This window comes from Giraffa tippelskirchi, chromosome 8 (genome assembly GCF_054371585.1).
Source record: "Giraffa tippelskirchi isolate mGirTip1 chromosome 8, T2T-mGirTip1v1.2.pri, whole genome shotgun sequence".
Classification (NCBI taxonomy): domain Eukaryota; kingdom Metazoa; phylum Chordata; class Mammalia; order Artiodactyla; family Giraffidae; genus Giraffa; species Giraffa tippelskirchi.
In genome coordinates this window covers 90,723,510-90,740,462 of record NC_137282.1, presented here as the reverse complement: position 1 = coordinate 90,740,462, position 16,953 = coordinate 90,723,510, and the positions used below count along the sequence as shown (strand labels likewise).

Here is a 16,953-nt window from a genome sequence, read left to right as displayed (position 1 = left end):
CATTCAGAAAACTAAGATCATGGCATCTGGTCCCATCACTTCATGGCAAATAGATGGGGAAATAGTGGGAACAGTATCAGACTTTATTTTTGGGGGCTCCAAAATCACTGCTGATAGTGATTGCAGCCATGAAATTAAAAGATGCTTACTCCTTGGAAGGAAGGTTATGACCAACCTAGATAGCATATTTAAAAGCAGAGACATTACTTTGCCAACAAAGGTCTGTCTGGTGAAGCCTATGGTTTTTCCAGTGGTCATGTATGGATGTGAGAGTTGGACTATAAAGAAAGCTGAGCACTGAAGAATTGATGTTTTTGAACTGTGTTGTTGGAGAAGACTCTTGAGAGTCCCTTGGACTGCAAGAAGATCCAACCAGTCCATCCTAAAGGAGATCAGTCCTGGGTGTTCATTGGAAGGACTGATGTTGAAGCTGAAACTCCAATACTTTGGCCACCTCATGTGAAGAGTTGACTCATTGGAAGAGACCCTGATGCTGGGAAGGATTAGGGGCAGGAGGAGAAGGGGACGACAGAGGATGAGATGGCTGGATGGCATCACCGACTCGATGGACATGGGTTTGGGTAGACTCCGGAAGTTGGTGATGGACAGGGAAGCCTGGTGTGCTGCGGTTCATGGGGTCACAAAGAGTCGGACACGACTGAGCGACTGAACTGAACTGAACTGAAAGTATTACATGTCAGAACCCACCCGAGGGTGATATTTATAACCTCTGTAAACAAAAGAGAAAATCAGAGTCTTGTGATATTTCTAAATAGGTAGTTTAGTTCCTCATGTTGCAAAAGTGTGATAAGCTTGCCAAGACCTCTGAGGAAAGTGACAGAAGAGGAAATTAGTGACTAAAATTTTAGGACATTTGGGAAACAGGAGTAAATGGAGAGTTATGTCATTTAAAAAACAATCAGGCTTGAAGAAAAGAGAAAAAAAGTGAGAAACAGTTTGAATTTTGACAGAGAAATCTAACAAATGTAACAAACATGAGGCAGAAAATCTATGGAAACAATTCTATCTAACCATTTAATCACCCATGGGGCTATAACATCACCTTTTTATAGCTTGGGGATTTACTGCAGTTTTTAATGTGTTACATGGGCTGAGAATAAGTGAACAATGAGTCCATTTATTGATTACTATCCATAGGAAATTACATTTGTAAAAATTGTTATACATTATTGAAATGAATCACTATTATTGAAATTATAGCAAAATACATTGCAATGGAAATATAAGAAAGAAAAAATGAATATGCCTGATTTAAGTGAAATACCTGTTTAATACAACAAGGAGGTATTCTGTTTACCCTTCTTCCTTTGAATATGAGATGTTTCTCTATTTTCATTTCCTGATCTGATTTCATGTCACTTATCTTACTATTTAAGAAAGTAAGGTTTCTGATTTCCTTAGATATCAGCCTGAATTACAGCAACATAAAACCACTTGACAAACTATATTTATTTAAAAATGTTGTCTTCACTCTTCCTTACAAAAGCATTTCCATTTCTATAAATATACAGCATACTTAACTGGTACAGAAAGACAGAGATAAAGTAAAATAGGACTTGGAGCAAGGCACAGAGAATACTAATATCAACTATGATCTTTCTATGACCTATTATTGGAATGACTGCCAGTAAGTAAACCGGGAAGAGCAAACTCCCAACACCAAGTGTAGTCAATTTCCAGGACGTAAAAGTAGTCAGTTCAAGTATGTAAGTCAAGAGTAGCATTATGATTGAGAACCATGGCCTTGGAGCCATTCTGCCAGGATTCAAATCCTGTCCCTATCAATTCCTAGCATTACGACATTAAAAAAAATTACTGTTTTCCTCATCCATAAAGCAGGGGTAGTAATATCCATCCTTATAGGGTTATTACAAGGATTAAACAAGGTAATCCACGTAGTGAAAGTTGCTCAGTCATATCCAACTCTTTGTGACCCCATGGACTGTACTGTCCATGGAATTCTCCAGGCCAGAACACTGCAGTGGGTAGCCTTTCCCTTCTCCAGGGGATCTTCCCAACCCAGGGATGGAACCCAGGCCTCCCACATTGCAAGCAGATTCTTTACCAGCTGAGCTACAAGGGAAGCCCAGCCACCAGGGAATATCCATGTAAGGCACTTCAAAAACATGATGGCAAAAAAAACCACCCCAAAAGCTTATGCTATTAATAACATGACTATTATATTCTGCAATGAAAATATTACTGCCATGGATTAAGAAATAAATCAAGGTCCACAGATGCGCAATGACAAACAGAATAAAGATGAGCCTCCTTAGTGGGATAAATGAACATGATAAAATGATTCTTTCTCCTTTCATCATAACTATACATTTCTGTGTATCGAATGAAAATAACAATCTTGTACAAATCTTTACCAAAATAAATGCTGAGTCAGTTAATTTGGTTTCAGAATAGCAATATATCTCTTTGAGAGGAGTAACTGTTAAAAATAGCATATGAGGGGCAAGAAAAACTTTTTTATATGTTTTCCAGAAACAATAAAATGAAACAAATATATCATAAAACCTGACAGCCGACTGTGCTCATTAATGGCTGTTATATATGTTTTCATAACATAAATCTTGAAAGACAAGTGTTCTAATAAAATTACCTGTTTCCAGGCTTTATAATTTATCTTTTCAAACACATAGGATAAACTTCTCTTAAAAAGTGCAACAGACTCTAGCATGGTGCCTTATATTCATAAAGCGTTTAATAATGTTTGTGATGCAGTTTTGAAATCGGACAGAATCAGGTTCAAAGTTCAGCTTCCAGTCACGTAGCTGGGGAGGATGCTAAGGAAACTGCCTACCCTCTTTGAATCTTAATCTCCTTAGCTGCACCATGAGCATAAAAATACCTAAACCACAGAGTTCTGTGAAAATCAAATAAGGAAGCAGTATGCAAAATACCTGGGGCTACCCAGGTGGCTCAGTGGTAAACAATCTGCCTGCCAATACAGGAGACGCAGGTTCAACTCCTGGGTCAAGAAGATCCCCTGGAAGAGGGAATGGCAACCCACTCCAGTATTCTTGCCTGGAGAATCCCATGGATAAAGGAGCCTGGTGGGCTACAGTCCATGGGGTCGGAAAGAGTTGGACGTGACTGAGCCACTGAGCATGCACTCAAGCATGCAAAATATCTACCCAGAGCATCTGGCACAAGGTGCACAAATCATCTGCAATTAGATATCATTTTAGTATTTCCTGTCTAACCTGGATACCTTCTATTATTTCTTTCTTCTTAACTGCCTGGCTAGAACCTCTAGTAAAATGTTGATTAGAAGAGGCAGAAAATTCACACTTCAGATTAGAAAATTCACATCTCTTGATTTCAAACTTCCTACAAAGCTACAGTAATTCAGATAGTATAGTGCAAGTATAAGAAGTGACATACAATCAGTGGAATAAAATCAAGAGTCCAAACTCACACATCTATGGTTATATCATTTTCCACAAGGGAGACAATATCATTTAATGAGGCCAGAATAGTCTTTTCAACAAATGGTGCACAGACAACTAGATATCCACATGCAAGAGAAGGAATCTGAACCTCAACTTCAGACCATAAACAACAATTAACTCAATGTCGTACATGTAAGATACAAATTATAAAACTCTTAGAAGGAAGTATAGGCATACATTTTTGTTACCTTGGATTAGGCAATGCCTCAATTGATAAATCTGGATTCCACTAACATTAAAAGTTTTGTGTGTCACAGGACACAGTTGAGAAAAAGAAAACCCACAAAACAGGAGAAAATACCTGCAAATCATATCTCTGATAATGATCTAGCATTCAGAATATGCAAAGAACTCTTGAAGTGAAGTCGAAATCGTTCAGTCGTGTCTGACTCTGCGATTCATGGACTACAGTCCATGGCATTCTCCAGGCCAGAATACTGGAGTGGGTAGCTGTTCCCTTCTCCAGGGGATCTTCCCAGCCCAAGGGATCAAACCCAGGTCTCCCACACTGCAGGTGGATTCTTTACCAGCTGAGCCACAAGGGAAGCCACAAAGAACTCTTAGAACTCACTAAAGAAAACAAATAATCCAATTAAAAAATGGGCAATGGATTTAAAGAGATATTTCCCCAAAGATGACATACAAATGGCCAATAAGCACATAAAGAGAAGCTCAAATCATTAGTCATTAGCAAAGGACAAAGCAATCACTATGAGCTACAACTTCACAATTCCTAGGATGGCTATAGTTGGAGGAAAAAAGAGGTGAATAACAAGTGTTGGTGAAGATGTGGAGAAACTTGATCCCCATCATACACTGCTGTTAGAAATCTAACTGGCACAGCCACTGGCAGAAATAGTTTGCTAGTTCCTGAAACAGATAAACGGAGTTAACACAAGTCTCCAGCAATTCCATTAACTGATGAATGGATAAACAAAAGTCACATAGCTGTATAAAGGAGTATTATTCCACCACAAAAAGGAATAAATTATGAGACACACTACATGGATGAAGCTCAAAAATATTTTACTACTAAGTGAAAAAAATGGCCACATAATATATAATTTAATGTGCATTCATATGAAATGTCTAAAATAGGCAAATTCATAGAGACAGAAAATATATTAGTGGTTGCCAGAGGATGAGGGGAAGGGAAGATTGGGAATGATTACTAACATTTACAGGGGTTCTTTTTTGGGGTAATAGATTCTGGAATTACAGACAGTAGTCATAGTTGCATAGAATATAATTAAAAAAAAAAACATTGAATTGTACACATTAAAACAGTGAATTGTATATTTATAGAAATTTTATCTCAATAAAAAAAACTGCACAAAAATTTTAATTGGATAATTTTCCCCCAAAATGCCATTTACACATTGATTCTCATTTCCATACTTCCTTAATAATGCCACAAATGTGTGAGTAGGTATTTTTTTGAAATCTTTACTCTAATTCTCTGATTCTACTATATATACCTCTTCTAATTGGAATAAGGACACCCATTTCTCTCTATATTAAATATCTTATTCTTTTTCTTCTGGTTTTTTTTTTTTTGCCACACTGCATGGCTTTGGGGACTTAGTTCCTTGACCAGGGATTGAACCCAGGCCTTTGGCAGTAAAAGCATGGAGTCCTAACCACTAGACCACCAGGGAATTCTTCTTACATTAAGTATTGTAGATTGTGTGGTTTTGGAAAAAACGGTGTTTGCAAGTTTACATATATATACATATCAATATGGATGGACACAGAGATATATAAAGACAGACAAACAGCAAGGTAATAAGCACATGTAAGAAATACAGTTAAGAAATATTTTCCTAAAGTGAAACTGCTTGTTGATCTTTCACCGAGTCCTTTAGAAATAGTGATACATTTGTCAAAACTATACAAATTTGTGTATTAAATAACTGGCTCAATAGAGAGCATTTACTGTAAATGCAATTATTTACTTGTTTATATCTTAACCTTCTTCATTTCTGTTTTAAACCAACATTCCACCAGTGAGAACTTACCCTAAGCATGGGGCCATTCTGAAACACATGTGGCTCATCACAAACCACACAGTACTCATTCAACACAGGGATCCGCTGTTCAGCAAACTCAATTGTCTGAATAAGACAATAAAGAGAAAGAATTAAGTCAAGTTCAAGAAGGATTTGAAAACCCACTAAAGGCTAAACTATTTCAGAGGCTTGGCTCATACCTGCACTAGGAAGCCACGGTCTCGTATTGGAATGCATTTGGCACCATTTGGCTATAAGAAGCAAAGTAAAAAGAAAATGTTTTTTAATTAGGAAAATATATAAATCACAGTGTTTTACTTTTGCAACAATGAATGCAGATGTGATTTTCTAAGATTACCTGTAAGTGACTCAAATCACTGATTATGACACTGATTTTAGAATTTATTATAAAGCTCTTTCCTCCATTATTATCGCAATCTTTGCTTATAAACTAAATGAATTGCATTCTTAATTTCTGATCTTCTAGTAAAAATGAGTGGCATCTCTAAATGATCACAAAAACTTGCTGTCTCTACCCCTGATCACTGAACGCTCCCACTCATCATTCAGACTATTCAATCTCATTTTACAACTAGATAGAATTATTCCTCCAAGGATGTATGAAAGAGTACAATTCCTCCAAGCTGCTGAAAGGGGCAGAATACTAAACTACCATATTATGCTCAACATAATACGGTACAACGTATTATGGGAAGACACTAAGACATTTTCTTTCACAGAATATCTAAAATTATCTTTCTTGAGTGAAACTAACTATGGGACACTTGCTTATATGTAACTCTGACAAAATCAATTTTCTCTATGTCTTTGATAGTTTTGAGAAGATACGGGCTTTTAGGGATGTCCACCTAAAACTACCAACATAGCCAAATATATTTTCTTCACTCAAAATTTCATGGTATAGTTTACAATGTAATTTCAGAAATATATCTATACAAGAGCACCACAACACACACACACAAATTTACTAAAAGCAAAGAAAACTTTTGGTCAATTATTTTATGTAATTATAAATAAGATAGGTCTGCTTCTTTATCTGAAGCTGGCTACAATGCTAATCACTCTAGAGGCAAACTTTGTGTAAATCTGACTCCCAGTAAATACCATCCAAAGTACTTAAGTTTTAATACAGCCTCCCGCCAGCCCCATCTTTACCACAAAACAGCTTCAGGATAAAGCAATTTCAGTTTCATAAAGCAGACACTGAAAGCAGCTTGAAGTGATGCTCTAGGATACAGTGGTTAACTATTACTTCTCTCTACAAGTTCACAGGCAAAGCTTTCTGCATATGTACAACAGGAAGGATACCATTCTTAATCTTTAGGCAAACTCTGACTTCCGCTACTTATGTGAGAAAACTAGAGATTAGATAAACCTGCTTAATTAAACATTAAAAATGCTATGCTTTCTTTGTGAATTCAATGGACTTCCTTCTGTTTTTAGGAGCATTCATTCCCACGACAGGAATCTGGACTAGACCTCACATCCACAGGAACGTTTATTTTTCCAGAATCAAAACAAACGTTCCAGTACTAGCTGCAAATGTCTGGTATGCAAAGGAACATTCAAAAGAAAAAAAAAACAGTACATCTTCAAACCCAAAACAAAACCGTGCGTCTTTGACCAGACCTTTGCAAAACAAACACACTCACAAAATCCTCTCCTGCCCCTTGGCTAACATCTAAGAACTCAAGATGAAAATATGTACGCACAGCAGGCTGGGAAGATGAAGATGACGATGGTGTTAAGATACCAATGAGCCCTGAGGTAAGAGAGAGCCTCCTGCCCTCTGCGTTGGGTTCCTTGAAAAGCTCCGTTTTGGATGACTTGGGGGCACTGGAGTAAGACTTGCTGAGCAACTTGTGATTCTTGAGTCCGTATAATTCTTCCATTCTGAGGTTACTGGAGTAAGACCTGCTTAACAGTTTGTGAGGCTTCAGGCTGGCGTTGTGCTCACAGCGCGGGTCTCCGGAACAAGAGCGGGTCAAGAGTTTGTGCGACTTGAGAGCGAGGCAGTCCTCCTGTTTGACGGCTGCAGGGCAGGGGCGGGTCAAGAGTTTGTGCGACTTAACGGTTGTCACTGCCTGCTCAGCCCGGGGGTCGCTGGACAGCGAGCGACCGAAGGTCCTGTGCGGCTTCGGGGCGCACACGTCCTCCGTCTTGACGGTGCTGGAACAAGTCCTCCGCAGGAGCTTGTGCGTCTTGGAGATCCCGTCCTGCTCCGATTTCAGTTTGGATTTGCTTTTTCCACAACCAGGGGGAGGATAACTTGGCGACCTTCGAAATTGAACAGTTAACACAGGGCAAATCGTGAGTGTAACAGACCGTGGAGAACACCTGTCTGGCTCCATCAACTACTACAAATACTATCTCTTTTAAACCCAGCCTATCCAGTGAAAACTGAAACCAGAAAGTATGTACCGAAAGATCACAGGGACTGAATTCTATGTTTCCTGGAAAGCAAAAAAAAGGATTGATTATCCAGTTTTTGTTTTTCCCCTCCTACCTATTCTAGAGCCCTATAAAGCTGTGGTCCCTAACCTTTTTCATATCAGGAATGTTTTCGTGGAAGAAAATTTTTTCGTGGACCCGGGAGTGTAGTGGTTTCAGGACAGTTCAAGTGAGTTACATTTATTGTGCAGTTTATTTCTATTTTGTGGCAATCTCAGGATATTCCACCTTGACTTTAGGGTTAAGGTTTTCAATCCTCTGAGAATCTTAATGTCACCAATGATGTGACAGGAAGCAGAGCTCAGGCGGTAATGCTAGTGATGGGGAGTGACTGTAAATACATATGAAGCTTCTTTACTTACTAGCCTGCAGCTTACCTCCTGCTGTGTGGCCTGGTTCCTAAGAGGCCATGGACCATTTGAGGACCCCTGCTATACAAAGGACTAATTTTGGTAGGGAAACTCTATGGAATTAGAAACCAAAAGAAATGTAATTTTAGTAAATTTAACCAATGTAAAAACACAAACTCAAAACACAGAAATGAGTAGCTACGTTTTTTGATGGAATGGATGTAACTTGGTTTGTTCTTTAAAGTCATAAAGAAAATAAACAGATGCCAAGACTGTAGAAGGAATGCTCTGAACTAAATAACCATGGAAGATCACAAGTGCAGCGTTTAAGTAAGACGAGGGAAAGATGTCTATTACCCACCTGCGCAAGGTTGAAAATAAATGCAGGGGAGACTTGACTTTCTTCTCTGACAGCTTCTTATTGTGCAGGCAATTGGATTTTTCTTTGCTCTGCTTCCACTGCTGTGTAACAAATGTCTGCATGATTCTGTCAAACCAAAGGTAAGTGTGATGTCACAGTTCCAAGGTAATTTACTATCAGATTTCTGTACAGACTGTGGAAAGAATGCATTTATCAAAGGAAAATAAATGCATGGTGATTAGAGAGAATTTAATTTTGAACCATAGAAGATGATTTCATGTGTAGGAAAGCATCCTATAGAAAATTTCTAATGATTTTACTGTGTTGCAATTAATAATTACTGTGACATAATTAAAAATATAATTGATTAAACAATTGATAAAAGGTAAAGGAATAAGGATATAAAGAGATTTATAAGGACACCCTCTAAGATCAACAACTTTAGCTTTGGTGGCAAAAGAAAAGTCTGAAATATTTTGTTGGTGCCAGCCACATAGGTTTAAAAAGGATTTTTGTTAGTAATTACGATTAAGATACAGCTAAACTTTTTCTTTTTACTTGATTTGTTTCTGTAGTTTTCTTTCTGAAAAGGAAACCAAAATGAAACTACAAAATCCTAAGCAAAAAATAAGCTGTGCAAAACTAACTCTATGGAGAATAAGCAGATCAGCAAATTTTATGTTCAGCACAGCCCCATTCACTTGAAAATATGCTGTTTTTTTTTTCTTTTAATGATGAGCCTCTAAGAATTTTCAGTTTCTATCATAAGGCAGGAATTTGGTAACTTCTGACCTCAATATTTTCTAAATCAAGACCATGGCATCACTGTTTTTGCGGTAAAAAATTCTAGAATGTCAACTGCAGATTTAAGACATGGCCTTATTTTCTGAGATGAGTCCCAGGCTGTGACAGTTTCTCTGGATCCCATCTCTCCAGTGGTACTAGAAGGAGGGTCCCTTAGCTGATACTGAAGGAGAGAAGAAATTTTACAATAAACATTGTGTGCAATAGAGTAAACATTTTCATTTTCTTTTCAAAGTCAGTTCAGCACTGCCTGCTTTTCCTGCTGTTTTCAGTGATTTCTAACACAGATTGCTTTTGGACCAGGAAAATGGTACCAGTATCTACCACTGACAATATGCCAGGGTGTAAAGGAAGAACTTTATTTACAAATCTTTTTTCCTCCTTCTACACATTTCGTAGGTAAGGTAAGGACATGAAATTTGTCCAAGTTTACCTGGATAGTAAGTGGCAGAGCTGTAATATCTATGTAATCCGATACGGATGAATCTATGTTAACACGTTATTCAAAAGGGGCAGATGTGCCTCTTCATATTAGGCTGATCATTCATTTACCAAATTAACTCAGATTGCCAGAAACTATATCACTCAGACTTACTACCCCAACTTTGTCAGCTAGCTTAGATGAATTCAGAGGAAATGTGGAATTATTTGGGGGAGGTGTGTGTTTAGTTGTAGAGGTAGTGAGGACGAAGGGGGTAAAACTGCAGTCACAGTCAATGATGCATGATTTCAAATTTGCAGTAAATCCCTCCCAGAGATCAGAACAGGAAACCAAGGTTTTATTTCCCACTTAATTTTTGAAGATATTTTTCCCCCAAGATTTTAGCAAAATTTAAATGTAACAGAACATCAGGGTCATTGTTTTCCCCTGTACCTAACCTGAAATCCCCAGTGACATCACCCTTGGTACCGAGCAGATTCAGATTCTTTTCCTCCTATGAAAACTTGCCATTCCTGTGTACCATTCCCTAAGAAACCTAACAAGTGCTTCTCTCATTCTCGACAGACTAACCAGAACAAAACACAAGTCAAAGAGCTAAAATTGTTCTCACTTTCATATAACATTAGCATTCTCAAGTGTGACTTCAATATCTAAAACTAGTAATTCTTAAACTTGGACACCCAAATCCCTACCTATTCTTGGAGTTGAAAGGGAGGAGTTAAATATACATATGAGTACATTTGGTATAACGGACACTCCCTTAAAATAGAGATTTCAGGGCTCATACTGGTGTTTGAATTTGCTGGCACTAAGAAGAACTATTACAATTGCCATTGGTTGATGATAAAAGAAGGGAAAAAGACCTCAAGGTAAATTATACATTCACATCAAGTGAAGAGCAGATGATGTCACAGTCAGCTATTCAAACAGAGATTCCAGGGTAGTTCAGATAGAGAAAAGGGAGTATACATGGGCAATGTGATGATTTTCTACATGTTGATTTCAAAAGAAATGTGCACCACTGTAACCAGTACTGTGTTTAAACTGTGGTGGTGAAACAGCTGCAGCGAAATGACATCATCCATCAAGTTAAATTCCTGTATTAATTTGAAATGGAGTTTTTATTTCAATTTGCACATCAGTTATAAATTGAATTTTGGTTTATAAATTTGAGCTCAACTTATGAATAATTTATACCATGCTTTATTTGTATGTACTTAAGGCACTGCTGGAGATTAACAATATACTTTTCCTTTTAAAAATAGCTTAAGTTTGATTAATGCAAATTGAACATAAAGTCATACAGACTTTAAGATTATTTCCATAGTCTGTGATATGCTTAGCCTTTGACTAATAGATAGCCTATTCAAGACTGATCACTAATATTACATCTGTTTGGAGTCAGTATTTTTTCCTTCAGGCTCTTTTAATGACTTCACGTTTTCCCCAATATCTATTCAATGGTGAAAATATATTCCAAGCCTTATTAAGGCAAAGGAGTATCTAGGATTGTATGAGGGACAGATTAGTGGGTGAATCAAAAATACTGACGTAGAATCAAATCCTGGCTCTACCACTTTCTCAGTGTGTGAGCTTAAGCAAGTTGCTTAAACTCTTGGGGCCTGGGCTTTATCATTTAGGAAACATGGAGAGTAATAGTACCTGCTTGATAGGGTTGTTATGAAGATCAAGGGTGGTAATACACATCACTATGCTAAGTACTTGACAAAAAAGCAGCACTGCATAAGCAACTGCTGCAGCTACTGCTGTTGTTCACATTCTGTCTTATTGTCAGAAACACAAAAGATAAAGAATCACAGAAAAAGTTTAACGAGTGTTTCTTATTTCCTGAGCAATAACAAAAGGCCTAGAATCTAAATCTGCCTTCCTAACTTGCTGTATGTTCCTGGAAAGTAACCTCTTTATATTTCAATTTCCTCTTATGACTTATTCTGAGAATGAGATCAGATTTTGAATTTTATTATATATTATATTAGACTAGAAGATCACAGGCAAACCCAGTTATTTAAAATTAAGGAAAGAAACTAAATTAGACTAAAACTGATCAAGAGTCATGGAAAAAAAGTTCCAGTTCATATACGAAACTGTCCATATAACCAAAATCTATACATAAAAGTAAATAACTTTTTTGAAATGCTATTTCCTGGTGGATCAGTTGGTAAAGAATCTGCCTGCCATGAAGGAGACCACCTGCAATATAGGAGACCTGTGTTTGATCCCTGGGTCAGGAAGATCTCCTGGAGCGGGAAATGGCAACCCACTCCAGAAATCCCATGACAGAGGAGCCTGGCAGGCTCTAGTCCATGGAGTCACAAGAGTTGGACATGACTCAGCGACTAAACATATGCTATAGTGTGATTAAACAGTGAATATAGAATACAGATTTCCTTAATTTCTCAGGGTTGGGGATTACACACATCATTACTTTTTCTGAGCCCAAATAATGTACTCAAATACCAGTAAGGCTAGGAAGCTATTTCTACATTTCTGTACTTTTATGTGTCTTGTCTTGTTTGGGCCAATGTAATTGCACGCTCCCAAAATATTTCTTAAGTGGCTTACAAAAGTACATAAAGTAGAACTCTGGACTTTGGGTGATAATCGTAGTCAATATAGATTCACCAGTTGTAATAAATGTGCCACTTGGTAGGAGATGTTGATAATAGGGAAGCTATGTATGTGTGGGGGCAGGAGGCAATCTCAGTACCTTCCTCTCAATTTTGCTGTGAACCTAAAACCAATCTAAAAAAGTAAAGTCATTAAATTAAAAATAAGTTTTAAAACGAAGGAGAAAATTGGTGAAGAAAAAAAAAAAATCATAGTGGGGTGGGAAGATGTGGCAAGGTAAGGTGGTACCTAACTTGAATGGCTTAACACAGAAGGCAGGCTCCATGCTTCGCTCCAAGACCTGTAAGATATTGGCTTGAAAAACAAAGCCCAATCGAAAAAACAAAGCCAGTTAAGCTGGAAAAACATGCCTAATTCAGTACAGAAAACTGAGAAAATTTCTCTTCAGAGTCCTTAAAAAGAAAACACTACATAATATAAAGTGCTAACCATATGTTGTAAATTGAATTTCATTTCAAAGATGTGGAATTCTAAACATTAAGAGTTTATTTTCTGATTTTCACATGTCCACCTTCTCAGGTGGAAGGCAGGGTGTTGTAGGGATGAGAAAGGATCCTGGCTGGGGGGGCGGGGGTGGGGGGTAGGGGGCGGGGCAGGTGGAATCTGGCCCAGTTCTAAAAGTGAGCTCTGCCAGCTAAATTATTGATGTGCCTCTCAGCATCAGGATGAATTTCTCTCCTGAGGCATTTACTTCAAAAAGCTGTGCTGAATAAAGATGGGGTGGGGGTGGCAAGCAAAATGAGGACTCAGTTCTCTTTAATAGAAATTTGCTTTTCACTCATTGGAAAACTTACTTTTTCAGCTGGTGTCCCAGACCAAATCTCTCTTTTGTGGAAATCTGAAAGACATCAACAGTGGGCACTGCAAAGGAAAAACAAAAAACCAGTCTAAATATTGAGTTGAAACTCAACTATCAGCCAGGAAAAAGACTGAAAAGTAATATATATTATTACTATGTGTACGTAATATGTATATACACATACATACACATTTTAAAATAGTCTATACATAATCCTACACGTGGTTACTTATGTTTTATATGGAGATTTTGGAGATCATTCTAGGTTGCTGTTGCTGTTGTTGAGTCACTAAGTCTTTGCGACCCAATGGAATGCAGCACTCCAGGCTTCCCTGTCTGTCACTAGCTCTCACTGCTACTGCTAAGTCACCTCAGTCGTGTCTGACTCTGTGCGACCCCATAGACGGCAGCCCACCAGGCTCCGCCGTCCCTGGGATTCTCCAGGCAAGAACACTGGAGTGGGTTGCCATTTCCTTCTCCAATGCATGAAAGTGAAAAGTGAAAGTGAAGTCGCTCAGCCGTGTCTGACTCTTCGAGACCCCACGGACTGCAGCCTACCAGGCTCCTCCATCCATGGGATTTTCCAGGCAAGAGTACTGGAGTGGGGTGCCATTGCCTTCTTCTTCTTCTTGCCACTAGCTCTCAGAGTTTGCTCAAATTCATGTCCATTGGGTCAGTAATGCTATCTAGCCATCTCATCCTCTGCCGCTCTTTTGTCTTCTGTCTCCTTTTGCTTTCAGTCGTTCCCATCATCAGGGTCTTTTGCAATGGCTCAGCTCTTTGCATCCGGTGGCCCAAGTATTGGAGCTTCAGCTTTAGCATCAGTCCTTCCAATGAATATTCAGGTTTGATTTCCTTTAGGATTGACTGGTTTGATCTCCTTGCAGTCCAAGGGACTCTCAAGAGTCTATTCCAGCACTACACTTCGAAAGCATCAATTCTTCAGTGCTCAACCTTCTTTATGAACCAACTCTCACATCTGTACATGAGTACTGGAAAACCCATAGCTTTGACTATACAGACCTTTGTGGACAAAATGATGTCCTTGCTTTTTAATACACTGTGAGGTTTGTCACAGCTTTCCTTCCATATTATATACTAATGTATAAATATATGTATATACAAATGTACTATATATAATAATGATGATTTCCAAAAATCTATATTAAGTATAAATAGCAATGTGTATTACAGTTTGCACGCTATTCTTTAGGTGTAAGACAGATATGTTTGTATACATATAGATCTTTGTTTAAGAATAAAACAACGGAGAATGATAGTAAAGCATAGGGAGATTCACTTTTCACTGTACACCATCTTGTGTGCTTAATGTTTTTATCAGATATGTGCATTTCTGTAAATTAATAACTATGCTGCTTATGAAATTAATAATCACCAAAAGAGTCACTCACCATTCATTATTCACTGGTTTAAAGGGTTTTTATTATGTTCCCTCTATGCCAGACACTACAGATACAGCTGCAAAACACACAAACACAAATACCCCTGCCCTCATAAGCCTTAGTAAACAGGGGGGAGACAGACAGAAAACAGATAAGAAAAGAGATAAAATGTCACCTAGTGATAAAGGCTCTGGATAAAAATAAAGAAGGAAAAGGGGGGAGGGGGCTAAAGGTTAGGTGGGCATAAAAAGACTTCAACATTAGATAATATGGCAGAAAGAAAACTGTCCTGGCCAGAGGAAACACAGAGCGGTGCCCCTAAGAAGAAATGCACTTCTCTGTTCTAGGACCACCAAGGGGAGTCAGAGAGGAGTGAACAAGGTACCTCGTGAGGAGATGAGATGAGAGAAGGAGCACAGGCAGCTCCTGCTTTACAGGATCTTCTGTAAAGACCAAAGGTAGAAACAGAAAATTCAGTCTAGAACTTATAGTACTTAAGGGAAGAGTATGGTAGCTTGGGTTAGTGAAGGTGTTGAACATTCTGGATTCACACTCTCCGGGAAATCTGACAGGTTTTGCTGATGGACTGAATTCAAAGTATCAGAAAAAGAAAGGACTCAAGGATGAATCAGAAGATTTTTGCTTGAGCAGCCAGAAGTATAAAACTTACAAATTTCTCGGTGAAAGACTGCAGGAGAATCAGATTGGAACAGTGGGGAAGATCAGCACTTTCACTCTGGATATTGTAAATTTGGGTGGGGAAGATCCCCTGGACGAGGAAATGGCAACCCAACTCCAGTATTCTTGCCTGGAGAATCCCATGGACAGAGGAGGTTGGCAGGCTATAGTCCACAGGGCAGCAAAGAGTCGGACACAACTGAGCACTCACTCTTACTGTAAATTTGAAATGTTTGTTTGTCACTCGAGTGGAAAAGTTTAAGTAGGCTACTAGAGAAATCCAGTACTTACACACTTGGATGAGAGAAATGCGCTAAAGACATACACTTGGACGAGTCAGAATATATATGTATTTAAAGGGGTATGAGGATGGATGAGAAACTATGAGTGAGTGTAGATGGAGGACAGACGTTAAGGATTCAGCCTGAGCCATCCAGTATCTAGGGGCTCTGCAGAGAACGCTGAAAAGGAATAGCTAGGAGGATGGAAGATTCCAGAATGCTGCTGATATGGACATATGTTCACAAAAGTTTTCCAAGGAGGGGATAAACAACTGTTATAATATACTGCTAAGTTAATTAAGATGAAGACTCCAAATTGGTCATCGGGTCATTAAGCAATATTCAAGTCACTGGTGATGCTGACAAGAGCCCTGGTTGTGAAATGATGCATCCAAAACATATCTACAGCATATTCAAGGAGAAAAAGGAGGAGAAAGAAAACGAAGTAAGTTAAGAGAGACAAGTCTAATGAAGAAATTCAACAGCCACGGGAAGCAGAATGCTAGGGACTAAATGAAGAGTGATTTGAGGTCTAAAGGCGTTTGTTTTAAAGATGAGAGGATCTTTCTTTTTTTACTAATGGGAATCTTTTAGAAGAAAGAGAGAGAAGGGTGCGTTAATTAGATGAAAGAGGATGGAAGCTAGTATGCAAATAAAAAGATGACCTTGTACAAGAGCATGGGTAGTACCATTCTTACAAACTGTTGCAATTAACAGATCATTAGAACTAAGACTAATTATTATACATTCTCAGACCACACAGGCTCCACACAGCAAAGCAGGCTGGTATCCCCAACTGCCTCACTCCCTGTCTTAGCCATTAGTCTGGGATACAAACACTCCACTGATCAAAGAAAACTGGTGTTAATCACCCATCAGTTTCTTTCCAGCAAACATTCTAATCCTTAACATAGAGAATACTTAACAATTGCATGTGTCCCAAACCCAGGGCTATAGAAAAGTGAATTTAAAAAATCTTAACTTGAAAACTCAGGGGAATTATTCTTTAAAGAAAAAGATGATAAAATTAGAACAGAGTGTGTTTTCTTTAAGAAGATTTAAGAAGACACAATCTCTTCTCAGGCAGATGGAAAAAGAAACTAGGAAGATGGAGGCAGAAAAATGAAAGGGGCCTGGCTTTTAAAAATTCAGAAAAAAATTCAAAATGCACTAGAAGAACCGAAATCTTCACTGAAGATAATTGTATAAGACAAAGGGAG

The 16,953-nt window shown here is 38.3% G+C and overlaps 1 protein-coding gene across 3 annotated transcripts in view; it reads right to left on the bottom strand.

Annotated features, from left to right (window-relative positions):
• PARP8 (poly(ADP-ribose) polymerase family member 8) overlaps window positions 1-16,953 on the bottom strand; it is a 200,278-nt gene that overhangs the window by 45,893 nt on the left and 137,432 nt on the right. For all 3 annotated transcript variants that reach the window (XM_081521336.1, XM_081521337.1, XM_081521335.1), the window contains exons 11-15: window positions 13,367-13,433; window positions 8,678-8,803; window positions 7,228-7,792; window positions 5,695-5,745; window positions 5,504-5,599 (exon numbers count right to left, since the gene is read on the bottom strand). In XM_081521336.1, the coding sequence (XP_081377462.1) occupies window positions 5,504-5,599; window positions 5,695-5,745; window positions 7,228-7,792; window positions 8,678-8,803; window positions 13,367-13,433 (905 nt within the window). The remainder of the gene's footprint in view (window positions 1-5,503; window positions 5,600-5,694; window positions 5,746-7,227; window positions 7,793-8,677; window positions 8,804-13,366; window positions 13,434-16,953) is intronic.